Consider the following 14,874-nt stretch of genomic DNA (forward strand, 5'->3'; position numbering starts at 1 on the left):
ATATCTGTCAGCGAGGGCTTTGTGCGTCAAGAGTCGAGACTCATCAAGAGTCAAAGATACCATGGTGCAAACAGTAGGTCATAGCTAAGAGGGCTACTCGGGCTCCCCCTAAACTAAGTTGAAGGGTCATACTTGATATTTTTTCCTGGTCGGGTCCGTCAAAACCCATATTCAGTCCATATATATCCGTCTGTATCGATACGGTATGTATACGTCGCGCAAGAAAAAAGAAGAGGTCAAGCAGCAAGATCTTTATAGGACCTTTCTATTTCAGCACACGCACGTGACCGTAGATACGTACAAAACGAAGTACCAAATCATACGGACCTGTACATGGATGTACGGACGATGGACCTATACTGAAATTATGATCGTGCCCCCGCTTACGAACAGGTATGGGAAGATCTCTACCGTCGTTGTGTATGACGCGCCCATATTTTTTTTTAGGGAAGGAGCACCGGAGCAGAAGTGCATAGCTAAATGATCACTGTCCCGGAGTTTCTACATGAATTTTTTTGTGACAACATAGTTCCATTACAAACATAATTTACATAGGACTAGCACTAATTAACTACTATCTAGACCTAGATTACCTAACCTAGATCTACACTTAACCATGAAGAGGATGTTGAGGCGTCGGTGGTAGCATCACCGGTGAAAAAATGGCGGCTCTTCATTAAATCACGGAATCGGGGACACTTATCAACGTGCTGGGATGAGGATGCAACAACTAGCGGGGGGGGGGGGGGGACACGTGGCCACGGCGTCGGCGGCGCCTCACTCGTCCTCATCGAAGGACGAGACCGCCAACTAGGCCTGGAGTACGACCTCGACGCGCCATGCTGCCCAGTTGGAGGCGAAGAGCCCCGCCTCGAGCCGGTCGATATTTGAGGTGCTTCTCACGCACGACCCTACATGTAATCGCCCAGTTGAGCAATTTTGCTGGAGCATTGGGGTAGGCACAACCTCCTCGACAGAAGCCTTCAACTTCCCCTGCCTCCTCTCCGCATCCTTCTCGGATGAGGGGAGCTCCACCGTGTACTCTGGGGTCGGCGGTGATGGTCTAGAACTCGCCGCCGCCCGGGAGCTCTCTGCCTCCAGTCCCTCCACTCGGACATGGACGCGGGCAATCACAATGTACACATCAAGACACATCCGCACGGACTCCACTGCATGTCAGAGACGGGGCTGCTACGCATAGTACTTGGCATCGGCCAGGGGGGCATGGTCACTTCCAGGGACTTGTGTCAAGAGTCAAAGACTATGAGGGCGCAAACAACATGTCATAACAAAATGATCACAGTGCATAGTTTTTTTAAGAGTACGCCAAGGCGTATAATTTTTTTTATAGAAGGCAGAATTTTAAGTATAAGAAGACTACAACTCGCTGCGAACAGTGAGTGTAGAACCAACTCCGCACCAGGCTAGTCTGAAGAGAACCACCACCGACATCACAACTATAAAGCGAAAAAAAGCCTATCCAAAACTAAACATCAACACCGTGCCCCGATCGACCCCGGTCACCTTAGCTCAAACTAGCATCCGTTGTCAACGTACCATCCACCCTTGATGCAAGAGGTGTAAAGTGAATGGAGAGACTTGGCATACCCAAGTTAATACACCATCTTGGACTCACCTACGACGACATACATTGGGCCACTGAAGAGAAGCTTGGATAACAACGATCACCGGAGAAGCGCAACATAGGTCATCCAAGTTGTGTATCGAAACACGATGCTCCCAGGAGATGAACGACGTTGAGGATGCTGCTATCGTGCCCATCCAACTCCAAATCACTGTGCACAATAATCTTACTAGTATCCCATCGTCTCAAGAAAGCACTCCTAATTTAGGGGGAGCAGAGCGAAAATCAGGACAAGATTTCCATTTTTTCGTCGACAGCAACAACACCCACAGTTAGGTGGCCACAATTTCTGGGCAAAGAGTAGATCAGGCATGGTCCATCAGCCATGAGTATACGTTGCTAGGGTACATCACCACAAGTGTATACTTAATTATGAGCTGATGATGAGGCTCTCCAGCCGCCAGCTTCTGCGGACTGGATCTCCAGCTGAACTGCTGTCTAGTGGATCTCTAACCGCCAACCAAAACACTGTGTAGACTTCGATTATGAAACAAAGACTGTATAGACAGATACGAGTATATTAGAAAAGAAAGGTAGAATATCTAGAACCACTCATCTGGGCAGCTGGGCTGCTTTTTCGGTGCTCTGATTAAATGTTCTTGGACCTACGATTCGGTCACAGCAGAGGCCCACGTTACTTCCACAGGAAACTGAAGGAGGCCCACAGTCTTCCGCACGACGCGGCTGCGCCTGCACCGCGACGCTCGAAGTTTAGTCCCACCTCGCTTAGCCGAGGAGTCCAGGGAAGGGGAGATGCCTATATAAGGAGGCAGTGGTGCGCCGTTGCAACATACTTACCTGGACGGGGTCGACGGCCGATCATGAAGGGTCGTGGCCTAGATCAATGGTTCACATTGCACTTGGTGAATGCGTTGGTCTACCATCTCCCCAAGTGGGAGAGTGGACGTCATAATTTGTGGTAGAGGGGGTACGCGTCCGCGCGGCCCCTGCCAAATTTTGAAATTAAATTTTGGTCCCTCGTACGAACTGTTGGTTTTTGGCAAGTTTCTTTCCTCTGTGTAGTAGTAGTACTGCTGGAGTGTACTCAGTTGGGCCCTGTTAATGAACGAAATTAATATTTAGTCCCTGTAAAAAAAGAAAGACATTTTCTATTTTCTTTAGTGGCCTTTTGATAGTGGAATTTTATTCAATACAGTTTTCATCCTTAATAATCATTAAATACAGACAGCATTTGATTTATTCATTCACATACTAGAATTTTATCCAAAGTGCATGTTCAGTGCCATTGGGACTCGTTATAATTTTGCTGGGTCTCAATTTGTGTTCACTAGATATACCAGATAAAAGCAACTTAATTGCAGCCTCAAGTTTCATTGCAGACTGACATGGAACTTTACTAAGGTATTTATAGCTGAAAATAATTATGTTCAACTAGGCAAAACTAGGCACTTCCGTTTGTCTCACTAGCAGAAAAATTGGGGATCCGTTTGTCTCACTAGCGAAAATAACTGACATCCGGTATTTTTCAGGAAACCGGTAGCCTCCGTATGTGTTGATTTTTCCTTTCATCGCCTCTAGAGTCATCCGCATTTTCTTTGTCGTCTTCGTCGTCTGGGCACGAAATGCTCACTGTCAGCGCCCATCCCTTCTCGCTGCCCTCCTCCTCCCCACACTACACTCACCTCCGATCGAGAACCCTCTGGCTCTGCTCACCTACCGGCGCCGCGGCATCGACCTCCCTCCCTTTCCGCCGCCGCGGCTGCGCCGCCGACCGGAGCCGGAGGCCAACGGCTATGGCTGCGGTGATCTCGCCGGGGGACGGAAGCCTGGCCCACGACCTCGTGTCCTCGGCCGTCACGGCCGGCGTCGCCCTCGGCCTCCTCCGCGTCTTCGAGGAGCTCGCCAAGCGCGGCGTCTTCGAGCAGGTCAGTCAGCGCCCGCCCTTCGTCCCCTCCCCGAAGTATAGCTGCGTTATCATGTCATGTGTACTCTGTTTAACAGTAACTTCTGCTAATAGTCCCGTTTCAAAATAAAAGCTCTGCTAACAGTAACATGGCAACGGTAGTACCATAGCGGTAACGGGGCTACCGCTAACAAAGCAGTAGCGAGGCCAGGGCACTACTGAATTACATCAGTTTTTGTAGGCGTTTTGCCATTCAATTACATACTAGAAGAGAGGATTGTTATGTACAGATGCCACGGGGGGCGGTGCACAGCCGTTGCCAGCATCGTTGCTACTGCTACACCTATGTCTCCCGGTCCTTACAGAAATACATCGATTTTCCCATGAATGGGTTCTGACGAGATAGTCACAGTTGGAGTACGTCGTTTCACATTTTCTGGTGATGGAGTTTGTGTGTACCAGAGAATGGGTCATTTGCATCGTTATTCCATGAAATACAGGCTGCAAGTGATTTGCTCGGTTCATGCTGATGAAGCGGTTTAACACCTGCTGTAAGAGAAATTTGGATTGTATACGACTGTATCCTGTGAAGTATCTATTTTCCCAAGGTATATAAGGATATTCTGTGAAGAATTGTGAAATGTAATAGTAGGATACTGTTCAAGTTAAACAGGATAAGTGGCATACAATGCTAAAGTATTTGGTCTGACTTTCAGAGAGATATCTTCTGAACGATATGATCTGATACACATGACATTTCAGGTGTATTTAATACTATCCCCCGTTCCTAAATATAAGACATTTAATGAGTTCATTTTGAACCCCCAAAACTCCCAAAACATCTTATATTTAGGAACAGATGTTGTAATAAATAGGTAAAAAACTTGCATATGCATAACACTTTTTCAGAAAAAAAATCTTGATTTGGCATGCTGAGTTGAAGTGTAGCTCTGCTACTGTGAGTTATAAACAGAGCAATTAACACAAATATGATGGTGAATTATGTGCACATATTGCTCTATGGTGAAATAATTTGTCAGTGGCATACAATACAATACATATGTTTTTTTCTTTTCAGTAATGGTAATCCGAGTACATGCTGCTACTTTACATACTTAGAAAACCCAATTGTTTCAAAGGAAGTATTGAAGGTTATTGAGATATCCTCAAATCCCGCTATCATTCAAAATATAATTCTATATATGATTATGGTGGGTAATAGATAACTGTGCACTAGTTCTTTATTCCACTGCATCTGTTCAGTTGCTCTAGAGCCCTCTGATGCCTCACTCCTACTACAATCTACCATCTGTTGGAGTGAAAGATGAACCAATTCAAGTAAAAACCCAGTCCATGAACCCTGGGGTTCCGCATAGCCCACCTGTGTCTGCGATTCATTTATACTGCTATATCATGAACTCAGAGAGTCTGCAGATGGCATTACTGAAAAGCATAAGTTAACTTGTAACACAGTATGCCATGGCGTACATTTGGCGCCTAAATATGTTTAACCATGTATGAGTGACATTTTATTACTGAAATATGCAACTTAGTGATGTATGAGACATAAGCTTCATTTTCTACTGAAATTTGCAACATGTTATAGACACTTTGTATTGATAGTGTCCTTTGTTTACATGCAGAAACTCAATAGAAAACTTGTGCATATAACTATTGGGATGGTATTCTTGCTCTTTTGGCCTCTTTTCAGGTAAATAAATTCTGAAATGATACTGTCAATGTAAATCAGCATCTTGTTCAGAATTAATACTTTATGCAGCTCGGGAAGGTACGCTCCTTTCCTTGCTGCACTTGCACCAGGGATCAATATCTTAAGGATGCTTCTGTTGGGATCAGGAATTATGAAAAATGAAGCTATGGTCAAATCAATGAGCCGGTCTGGAGACCGCAGGTTGGACACTTACATATGCCTACTTTAGATTATTTAATACACATTTTTCCTTGAGGTTCTCCTATTGTTTCTTTCTATGGCATATTGATTTTTTAACTGTTTTTTTTCTTGAACACAGGGAACTTCTCAAGGGCCCACTGTATTATGCTACTACTATAACTTTTGCCACTTCTGTATTATGGAGAACATCTCCAATTGCTATAGCACTTATCTGCAACTTATGTGCTGGAGATGGTACGTGCATATGCTTGACGCCGTAGATCGTATAACAAATTTATCATGCACACCAAAATCTGTTGTCGCCCTTCACACCATAACTGGAAACAGTGCAGCAAATAATTTAGCTGCTACCCAATTCTAGATGAAAGCAAATATAATGTGGCTGTTCCCCTTTTGTTAATGTTTTTCTATACGCTTCCAGGTATAGCAGACATAGTGGGGAGACGTTTAGGGAAAGAAAAGCTCCCATACAACCCCAACAAGTCATATGCAGGAAGCATAGCAATGGCCATGGCTGGTTTCTTGGCTTCAGTTGGGTAATTACTTGGTGGCACTTGTTACCTTTTTTCCCTCTATGTGCTCTGTTTGAATCACCCGCTCTCTCTCGTATTATTCAGGTACATGCATTACTTCCACACTTTTGGTTTTATGGAGGAAAGCTGGTACACGGCCTTCGGCTTCCTTGTGGTCTCTGTAGCCTCGACACTTGTAGAGTCGCACCCCCTAAGTACAGAACTGGATGACAATTTAACTGTTCCTCTGACATCATTCCTAGTTGGTAGCCTCATTCTCTGATGTTGAGCGACAGAGGAAGAACTGTGATATTTCTTTTCATCAGTCTAACATGTACCAAGATTATCGACCAGTGTGCGAGATTAGTTGAGTCTGTTCATTTTCGCCTACTTGAGTTGGCCAGTGTTCCCAGTGTTTGTGGGTGCTTCTGATGGGTTTCGCCCGGTTTTTCACTAACATGCAATTCTATTCTTGACAAAAAAAAACCCTCCATTTCGATACCCAGTCACAAAATTTTAAGTTGTGCGCCTTATGGGGTGTACTCTGGAGAGAAAAAAACTTAGGCTGTGTTTTCAGCAATACTGTAGTTTCTCAAAATATCAGAGTTTTAAATATTTTGATGTGTTTGATTGTGACTAAAAACTGATATTAATACTTCAGTATCTCTCAAAATGTGCTATTTTTTAATTAATTGAAAAAACAACTCCGGATCACTTTTTCTGAAACTGTAGTATTGCTAGCCTAGGCAGTTAGATACTACGGTTTTGTTCTACTTCACTTTAAGAAAAACTATGTTGCCAGTCTTCATAGTGAAAGACAACATACTAGGAGGAACAGCTATTGGACGTTGCCCAACGACTGTTGCTGGACGTCTACACTAACCAGATTTGGCCACGACTTGGCCAATTAAGAAGATCCATCAAGAAGATGTGAGCTTCTTTTCCCCCAAAAGGTCAATTGATCTATTAGTAAGTACAAATATACCGAAAGTAATAAAAAAAATTAAGTAGATTGTTGGACTACTTAGCAACAACCACAAGCATTGAAATGAGCCGAAGGCGTGCTGCCGTCATTGCCATTTATCACCGGAGCTGGGCAAAACTTGTCGTGGTAGAACATTTATCACTGGAGCTGGGCAAAACTTGTCGTGGTAGAACATGTTATAGTAGACTGACTAGAAGTTGTCGTGCTAAGACCAAGAACCAGTGCACCAGAGCATCAACCATTGCCAATCACGAGAACCGTAGACCAGAAGAGCTAGACCTAAAAAAGTAATAACGGCCACGAAAAACAACATGATCCTAGAAGATCTGCTAGACAAACAACTCAATTTGCCATCGCCGTGCTAAGCACACCATTGAAGCGAGGATATGGCGGTGAAGACCTTATTCTGTTTCTAGATGTGGCCGCCACCTCACTATCCCAAAAAAGACACATGAACTGCAAAAAAAAATGGAAACCTTCTCTTTGGTGAGGAGCTGTGGTTTGGTGCAGCTGCAATGCCCACAAGAACAACCCGAGGTGGGACGACCGGCGGCGTCGCCGATGAGAAGCATAGAAAACCTAGATCGCTCCTACGCCGCCTCTCCCTCCCTATAGGATCGTACCTGTTCGTATACCTTTTGCTACAAGTTTTACACAACGTGAGCTTCCTTCGTAGCATCTCCACGATGATGTATAATTTACATCCTGTTTTTGCTCCTTTTTAGTCTTTTTTTATATCACCTTCTTTTGCTCTCAAAACTTAATGACCTCTCCTCTTAAGACAAGCAGATGATGTAGATTTTAGATTTGCAAACATATAGACGAAACTCATACCTGAATGTTTTGAAAAGACAAATAAAATCCAAACAATACTAAATATTACATGACACAAATAGTTTAACATTATTACACGAATAGTTCATCATCAAGTTGCAGACAAATCAGCTCACAAACACACATAGTTCATCACAAACACGTCAAAGTGCATCAAGAGACACATAATTCATCATATAATTCAACGACGACCACCACCCCTTTGTTGCCTCCTCCACCATGCCCACCACATCTTCTTGGGATATTATTTATGAAGATCTTCATGGGTATCTTTATCACGGATCGTGTGGTATCACTCAATGAAGCGGCCCACACGGTCTCGCTGGTATCTTCAGTGTCTCCCGGTCGAGGACTGGACTGCAATGCTTTGGCCACTTGTTCTTGTGCGCGTGCAATGCAAGCGCCATTGCGATGTCTTCTTCCTCTTCCATGTCAAACTCTTCGTTGGATGTCGTGTAGTCATAGGAGCTCGAACTCATTTACATTTGTCAAATGGTTGTATCAATTAACTAAAACTAACACAAATAAAATTACAAGCAAAATATTGCAAGCAAAAGGGCAAAATTTTCACCTTTGACAAACTGTCAAGAACAGTCGTGCAACGTGGAGCTCCGCAGGTGGCAGTGGTAGGTGAATGTATCGGCGGCACGAAAGAGGCGCCGGAGGCCGGCGGTAGCCTCAGCTACGTCGGCGCGGGGCGACCGAGGCAGGACGGGGTCGGCAAGCGACTGGGGCACGCCTAGTGGGCGCGAGGCGGAGCCGGTCAGTGACCCGTCCACTCCGGCCGGTCTCGGCCGTGCGTGAGCTCTCGGACGGCTGGTCGAAGGTCACCGGTGTTCTATGGCCCCACAGACGGCTGATAGATGGCCACGACGAGCCGAAATCAGGCTAGCGGGCGACGGATTTTCAGCAAGGTGACGTTGCGTCTCCGGCCATCCCTAGCTACGGTTGCTTGATATCCAGCAGCGGCGGGCCGGATTTTGCCAGTGTGCGGCCAGTGGCAGCTCACGTGGGTGGGGAGCGGAGAAATGACAGAGTGACAGTTGGGGGTTGCGCGCGGCCGTTATTTTACGATATTCACCTTTGAGGAGATATATTTGCACGCGGTGTAAATTTTTTGGACCGTTTCCTACATCAATATCATCTCGATCTATTTTTAGACCAATGTCATGTGTATGACAGTTTATATATACAAGAAGCTGGGTGAGGCGAGGGAGACGGCCGGGGCTTAGCGCTGGCTGAGATTGTCGGAAGTGGAGGAGATGACTTTTGCTCGCCCAGCTACATTTGCTTGCAGTGAAAAAAAAGGAAAATGACCATCGTAATTTCATCGTACTGAGTTTGTCGTGTGTGGAGCATTTCCGGATTAGTAAACCCCAAGGAAGAGGAGAGGTCCTCAATACGTGGAGGTTTCAATTGCAGTATTAATGGAGGGAACCGTAATGGTGTGCTCAGATTGTTGGGGAGAGGAATAGTCAAGTACAGTGCACCATACGGAGATTAACCAATGGAGAAGAGGAAGGGGTTGCATATTTCACGAGACAAAAGAAAGTAATGGGCCGGTTTGTGAGCAGCATAATGGTGGGGTTGACGTTACTTGGTGTTGGTGGATGACATGGTCAATGATGGTGTAAGGCTCGCATGACTTGGCAAGTTAGGATTGGTCAAGGATGTTTGATGAGGTAGATAGGCTGCATGTGAAAAGAAATGGGATCACCTATTAAAAATAGAAAGATATATCTATATCATGTGCTAGAGATGCTCTCATGACCTTCTCACTACGGTCGATCGTGAAAGAAAGTTTCAACTCGCGGCTAGTCACGAGAGGAATGCAAGACAGCCTAGTGTCAAACTTGCATTTCGTTGTTGATGCTGCCTATTGTCAAACTCTGTTCATACGGCTGATGCCGCCATCTCCCCTGCCACATGCGAACCCGATATTTAAGGTTTATAAAAACTTCAGAAAAACATTCTGATCCCTTTTAAGAAGCAAATGCTGTTAAAAAAGCGTCTAAATTCAGTGAACCGACGTGTTGTTGGTACCGAAATTTAAAACTCTGGTTCAGATCTCATGGACTCCTGGAGGACCGAGCCTAACCCCGATTGATGAGATCCAGAACTACAAGTTGTTGCGAATTTTCATAATAAATAATCAAACAACGGAACAACCCAAAGGATACCTGAAGATCTTTTGGAAATGAAAACAGGAAGCCAAAACGCGCACGGCACGGGCGAGAAGAAAGTACAGAAAAACTCACATGGAATGGAATGGGAATGCCAATTGGGCTGCTCGTGTCGTGTTCATGGGGCTCACGTACTCGATCCCCACCAACTGCTGCCGGTCAGCCGCGCGCTTACTTGTACGCGCGCAACGCCGAGGAGCCGCGTCGCAACGATCGTGAACCTACCTCGACATCACTCGTAGCAGCGAGCAATGGCCAGTCCGCCTCTGCCGGGCCCGTACTCGACCGACCTCCCGACGGTGCCGGAATGGCTGAACAAGGGCGACAACGCGTGGCAGCTGACGGCGGCGACGTTCGTGGGCATCCAGTCCATGCCGGGCCTGGTGGTGCTCTACGGCAGCATCGTCAAGAAGAAGTGGGCCGTCAACTCGGCCTTCATGGCACTCTACGCCTACGCCTCCACGCTCATCGTCTGGGTGCTCCTCGCCTTCCGCATGGCGTTCGGCGACCGCCTCTTCCCGTTCTGGGGCAAGGCCGGCCCGGCGCTGACGCAGGAGTTCCTCGTGGCGCGCGCGTCCTTCCCGGCCACGGCGCACTACGGCGCCGGCGGCAAGCTGGAGGTGGGCCCCACGCAGCCCTTCTACCCGGAGGCGTCGCTGGTGCTGTTCCAGTTCCAGCTCGCGGCCATCACGCTGGTGCTGCTGGCCGGGGCGCTGCTGGGGCGGATGAACATCAGGGCGTGGATGGCCTTCACGCCGCTGTGGCTGCTCCTCTCCTACACCGTCTGCGCATTTAGCCTCTGGGGCGGCGGCTTCCTCTACCACTGGGGCGTCATCGACTACTCCGGCGGATACGTCGTCCACCTCTCCTCCGGCGTCGCCGGATTCACCGCCGCCTACTGGGTACGTGTACAGATCATGAGCCGCCGGCCGGGTTTACTTTTCCGTACGCAAGACGTGTGGAGTCGTGTGGCGATGAACATTTCCGGGGCGCTTCGTTGTTAACCACGTCTTTCTGACAGGTGGGTCCGAGGATGAAGAGTGACAGGGAGAGATTCGCGCCGAACAACATTCTTCTCATGATCGTCGGCGGCGGGTTGCTGTGGCTTGGCTGGGCCGGGTTCAACGGCGGCGCGCCGTACGCCCCGAACCTCACCGCGTCCATCGCGGTGCTCAACACCAACGTCAGCGCGGCGGCGAGCCTCCTCACCTGGACCTGCCTGGACGTCATCTTCTTCGGCAAACCCTCCGTGATCGGCGCCGTGCAGGGTATGATGACCGGACTCGTTTGCATCACCCCCGGCGCAGGTACGTACCAGATCCTTGTCCGAATCGTAGACTGTCAGTTTATTCCTTCTGCATCAGCATCACACTCTCTTGTGTTGTGTTGGTATGTCGCGCTCGCAGGGCTGGTGCACACGTGGGCGGCGATGCTGATGGGCATCTCCGCCGGCAGCATGCCGTGGCTCACCATGATGGTCCTCCACAAGCGGTCCACCCTCCTGCAGAAGGTGGACGACACCCTCGCCGTGTTCCACACCCACGCCGTCGCCGGCCTCCTCGGCGGCCTCCTCACGGGGCTACTCGCCACCCCGGAGCTTACCTCCCTGCACACGCACGTCCCGGGCACGCGCGGCGCCTTCTACGGCGGCGGCATCGCGCAGGTGGGTAAGCAGCTCGCCGCGGCGCTCTTCGTCGTCGTCTGGAACGTCGTGGTCACCACCGGCATCCTCCTCTGCGTGGGCCTCGTCATCCCGCTGCGCATGCCCGACGACGAGCTCAAGATCGGCGACGACGCGGCGCACGGGGAGGAGGCCTACGCGCTCTGGGGAGACGGCGAGAGGTTCGACGTGTCACGGCGCGCGGCCGCGAGGTCCAACGTGGTTGGCGACCAGACGGTGGACCAGCGTCTCGCAGCCATGGGAGCTCGAGGTGTCACCGTTCAGTTGTAGCGGCCTAGTGGAGCAGCACGTTCGGTCATCATCTGTTGCTTTTGCTGGACTAGATGCAATTATTATTGAACTGAAACTGAGACTGAATGGCAACAGAATGTTACAAGATAGTCAGCGATGTATTTTTCTAAAGATCTTGTAGATTCGTGCAATATTCAAGGTAGTTTTAATGTCTTGTGCTTTCTCCACTCTGTTCTCGCCAGACATTGCTGTTTGTTGAGCATAGTTTGTCTTCGCTTCAGCAATCATGGCCAGAGTACTGCTATTCCCATTTCCTAGGGTCTGATTTGTTGTTGTTGAGCATAGTTTGCCTTAGCTTCAGCAATCATGGCCAGAGTATTGCTATTCCCATTTCCTCGGGTCTGATTTGTGTCTAACCACACAAGCATGCACACCTGACACGTGCTCTAAGGGCAAAACGGACGCCTAAAATGTTCGCGCGCGTTCGTTTCGACGCCTCGCGGACGCGAAAATGGTCGTCCGTTTGCGTTTGGGGTGTCTCTAGCAGCCCGACGCATATTATTTTTCCAACATTTTTTCTCTTTCTCATTTAAACATAGTTGCAAATATTACATAGACTAATATATAATTGGGAACATGATTTTACACAAACTAATACATAGTTTGGAACATGGTTTACACAAACTAATCATAGTTAAAACATTGCAAAATGAGGAAACCTAACTAGTGTTGGCATCGCAGATTTGGTATGTTTGCTGCCGAGAAAGAATACTTTCAGCACTCTTAATCACCCAAACTGAAAAATCCAGCTGGTAATGATAGGCCTGTTGGTCCTTTCGAGGACGAACATCCGGAAATCGCCACTAACGGCTTTAATTGGCTTGTGGCCATATTCGCTGCAAGAAAGAACATTCTAACAATTCTAACTGTCGGTGTCCTAGCCGGACTCGCCGGTGTTGTAGTGTCTGCGACAGAATGTGTCGTCGAACACTTTAACGATCTTCTCGCCGCCCCCCTCGTAGAGGAAGGTGAGCTGGCAGCCGGGCTCGAGAGCGAGGTCGCGAGTGAACTTGTCCCACCCGGTGTGCAAGTACATCTTGCCCTGCCCGTCGAACAACACCTCGAAAGGCCACCGGAAGAAGTTGCAGCTGGCCTGTGGCTGCAACTGGGTCGGCTCGACGCTATCGGCGAACTCGGCGAATTTGTCCGGGAGCCGCATGATGCCGAGGGGGTCCTCGTCGATGCAGAGGAGGAACTCGAAGCAACGGTCCTCCTGCGAAGACAACGACGGAGCAGGCGACGACGATCGTGGGGCCGTAGCTGCTCCATCTCGGCGGCCCCGGCCCCGGGGGCGGCCACCCCCGCGGCCTCGACCACCTTGCCGGCTTCCTGGACCCGCCATGGAGTTCCTCGCCAGGCTGGTTGCATCGTAGGAAGAGCTAGGTGGTGCTACGGTGGAGGTTGTGGCGGCTAGGGTTTGTGAGGAGGAGTGGATGAGGAAGACAAGCGTGCGCCCTATATAACCGGGGGTAGGTGAGGGGCGCGGCACGTGTGGCATCGCCATTACTTCGTTGGCAGAGGTGGGAGGCGGCCGCTCGGCAGGCGAGACATCACCATTAATGTGGCCGCAGACTGCCGAAGCGACGCAGCGGCGCCAGTCACTGGCGTGCCTGAGAAGACGCATCGAGCCAGAGTCGCTGCCAGGCGGGCCCGACGAAACGTCCGCCAGACGCGAGCGGATACTCGGCGCGTCCGTGCAGCGTCCACAGAGATGCATTCGAGACGCATATTTGGATCAGTTTTGCGTCTCCGCGGACAGTCCGTACACTATACGTCGGGCCGCTGAGTCTAGTCCCAGACGCATTTTCTTCGTGGACGAAAACGGTCGCTCACGTCGCTCCGTTTGAGATGCCTTAAGTTTACTCTGAGAAGAACAAATGTTCCGAGCGCGAATCGACATCTTCTGAAAATCACGGTCTCAGAGCAAGATTGCGCTCGCTGTTCTGCAAGGAACTGATAACAAGAGATCATGGAGGCGTTGAGCGAGTTTTAACTTGCAGGTACGAAATGAGTTGCCTGCCATCTTTGCTCGGCAATACAATGCAAGTTGGGAAAGGCGAACAACTGCACTTTTGGTCAGTTAAATCGATCATTGGCCGTGGTGTGGAGAAAAATCGCCCCTTCTATAAAGTCTTTGGGTAGCCACAAACTGAAGCGTGATCTTAGGACATCTCCAACCGGGCGACCCAAACGGACGCGCTGGGTCGTCCGTTTTAGGCCGTTTGAGTGGCCGCGCGGACACCCGGACAGCGCCCCACGCCCGCGGGTCGCACGGTGCGCCCAACGCAACGGCCACCCATTTAGCCATTTGGCATATTTTTTTGGGAAATAGGCCATCTGGCCACACATACTTATAAATAGTATCTAACAAATATAGAATAATATCTAACAATTATAGAATAATATCAAATAGCATAAAATAATATCAAATAAAATGTTGCATGATGAAGAAATGAAATGTGCCATAGTTCGAACAAATATAAAAATTACAAATTGAGATTGTCAACTCAATTTGGGCGCTCTAGGATCTCCTTCTGCCTCTTCTCGAACCAAGCTCTTTTCGCCTCGCTCATGTTGGTCAAGTCGGCGTCCATGATCAGGTTGTCCTCGGCTTGCCGTTTGAGCTCAACTTCCTTCGCCTTCAACTCCACCTCTTGGGCCCTTGCCATTGCTATGAGCTCAATTTCTCTCTCTTTGAGCTCAATTTCTCTAGCTTTGGTCTTGGCCTTGACCTCTTCAATATCAAGCTTCTTCTTTTGGACATCGAAGTAGTTCTTCCTATCCTCATCTTTCTCACGGCGCCTTCTCTCATCCCTCTTGTCCGTGGACACCTCTCTGTCGGCATGCAGCTCATTCAAAGTGCCAAACAATAGCATGGACGAGGCATCACGCTTCATGTCGGCTTTGGTTGCCTTGTGGCCGCGAGGACGACTTGCACGAGAAGCGGAGCTACCGCAAGGCTGGCCA

The 14,874-nt window shown here is 48.8% G+C and overlaps 2 protein-coding genes and 1 non-coding gene across 3 annotated transcripts; all 3 read left to right on the forward strand.

Annotated features, from left to right (window-relative positions):
* Window positions 1-2,435: 2,435 nt before the first annotated feature.
* On the forward strand, window positions 2,436-2,596 carry LOC124668888. The gene has a single exon (XR_006991955.1). It is a non-coding gene; the product is annotated as a U1 spliceosomal RNA (small nuclear RNA).
* A 609-nt stretch (window positions 2,597-3,205) lies between these two features.
* LOC124665063 (probable phytol kinase 2, chloroplastic) lies at window positions 3,206-6,323 on the forward strand. The gene is made up of 6 exons (XM_047202466.1): window positions 3,206-3,531; window positions 5,153-5,220; window positions 5,290-5,421; window positions 5,540-5,655; window positions 5,843-5,957; window positions 6,039-6,323. The coding sequence occupies exons 1-6, from the start codon at window positions 3,229-3,231 to the stop codon at window positions 6,214-6,216; spliced, it is 912 nt and encodes a 303-aa protein (XP_047058422.1). The 5' UTR covers window positions 3,206-3,228; the 3' UTR covers window positions 6,217-6,323.
* A 3,863-nt stretch (window positions 6,324-10,186) lies between these two features.
* LOC124668489 (ammonium transporter 2 member 3-like) lies at window positions 10,187-11,886 on the forward strand. The gene is made up of 3 exons (XM_047205617.1): window positions 10,187-10,837; window positions 10,957-11,242; window positions 11,342-11,886. The coding sequence occupies exons 1-3, from the start codon at window positions 10,187-10,189 to the stop codon at window positions 11,884-11,886; spliced, it is 1,482 nt and encodes a 493-aa protein (XP_047061573.1).
* Window positions 11,887-14,874: the final 2,988 nt, after the last annotated feature.

This window comes from Lolium rigidum, chromosome 6 (assembly GCF_022539505.1).
Source record: "Lolium rigidum isolate FL_2022 chromosome 6, APGP_CSIRO_Lrig_0.1, whole genome shotgun sequence".
NCBI classification, from domain to species: domain Eukaryota; kingdom Viridiplantae; phylum Streptophyta; class Magnoliopsida; order Poales; family Poaceae; genus Lolium; species Lolium rigidum.

Excerpts from the sequence above, each read along its gene's own strand:
- LOC124665063 (XM_047202466.1), top strand. The coding sequence starts at position 3,229 with ATGCTCACTGTCAGCGCCCATCCCTTCTCGCTGCCCTCCTCCTCCCCA. Across the intron at positions 5,221-5,289 it reads CTCTTTTGGCCTCTTTTCAG|CTCGGGAAGGTACGCTCCTT; the intron begins GTAAATAAATTC and ends TACTTTATGCAG. Across the intron at positions 5,422-5,539 it reads AGCCGGTCTGGAGACCGCAG|GGAACTTCTCAAGGGCCCAC; the intron begins GTTGGACACTTA and ends TCTTGAACACAG.
- LOC124668489 (XM_047205617.1), top strand. The coding sequence starts at position 10,187 with ATGGCCAGTCCGCCTCTGCCGGGCCCGTACTCGACCGACCTCCCGACG. Across the intron at positions 10,838-10,956 it reads GATTCACCGCCGCCTACTGG|GTGGGTCCGAGGATGAAGAG; the intron begins GTACGTGTACAG and ends TCTTTCTGACAG. Across the intron at positions 11,243-11,341 it reads TTGCATCACCCCCGGCGCAG|GGCTGGTGCACACGTGGGCG; the intron begins GTACGTACCAGA and ends TCGCGCTCGCAG.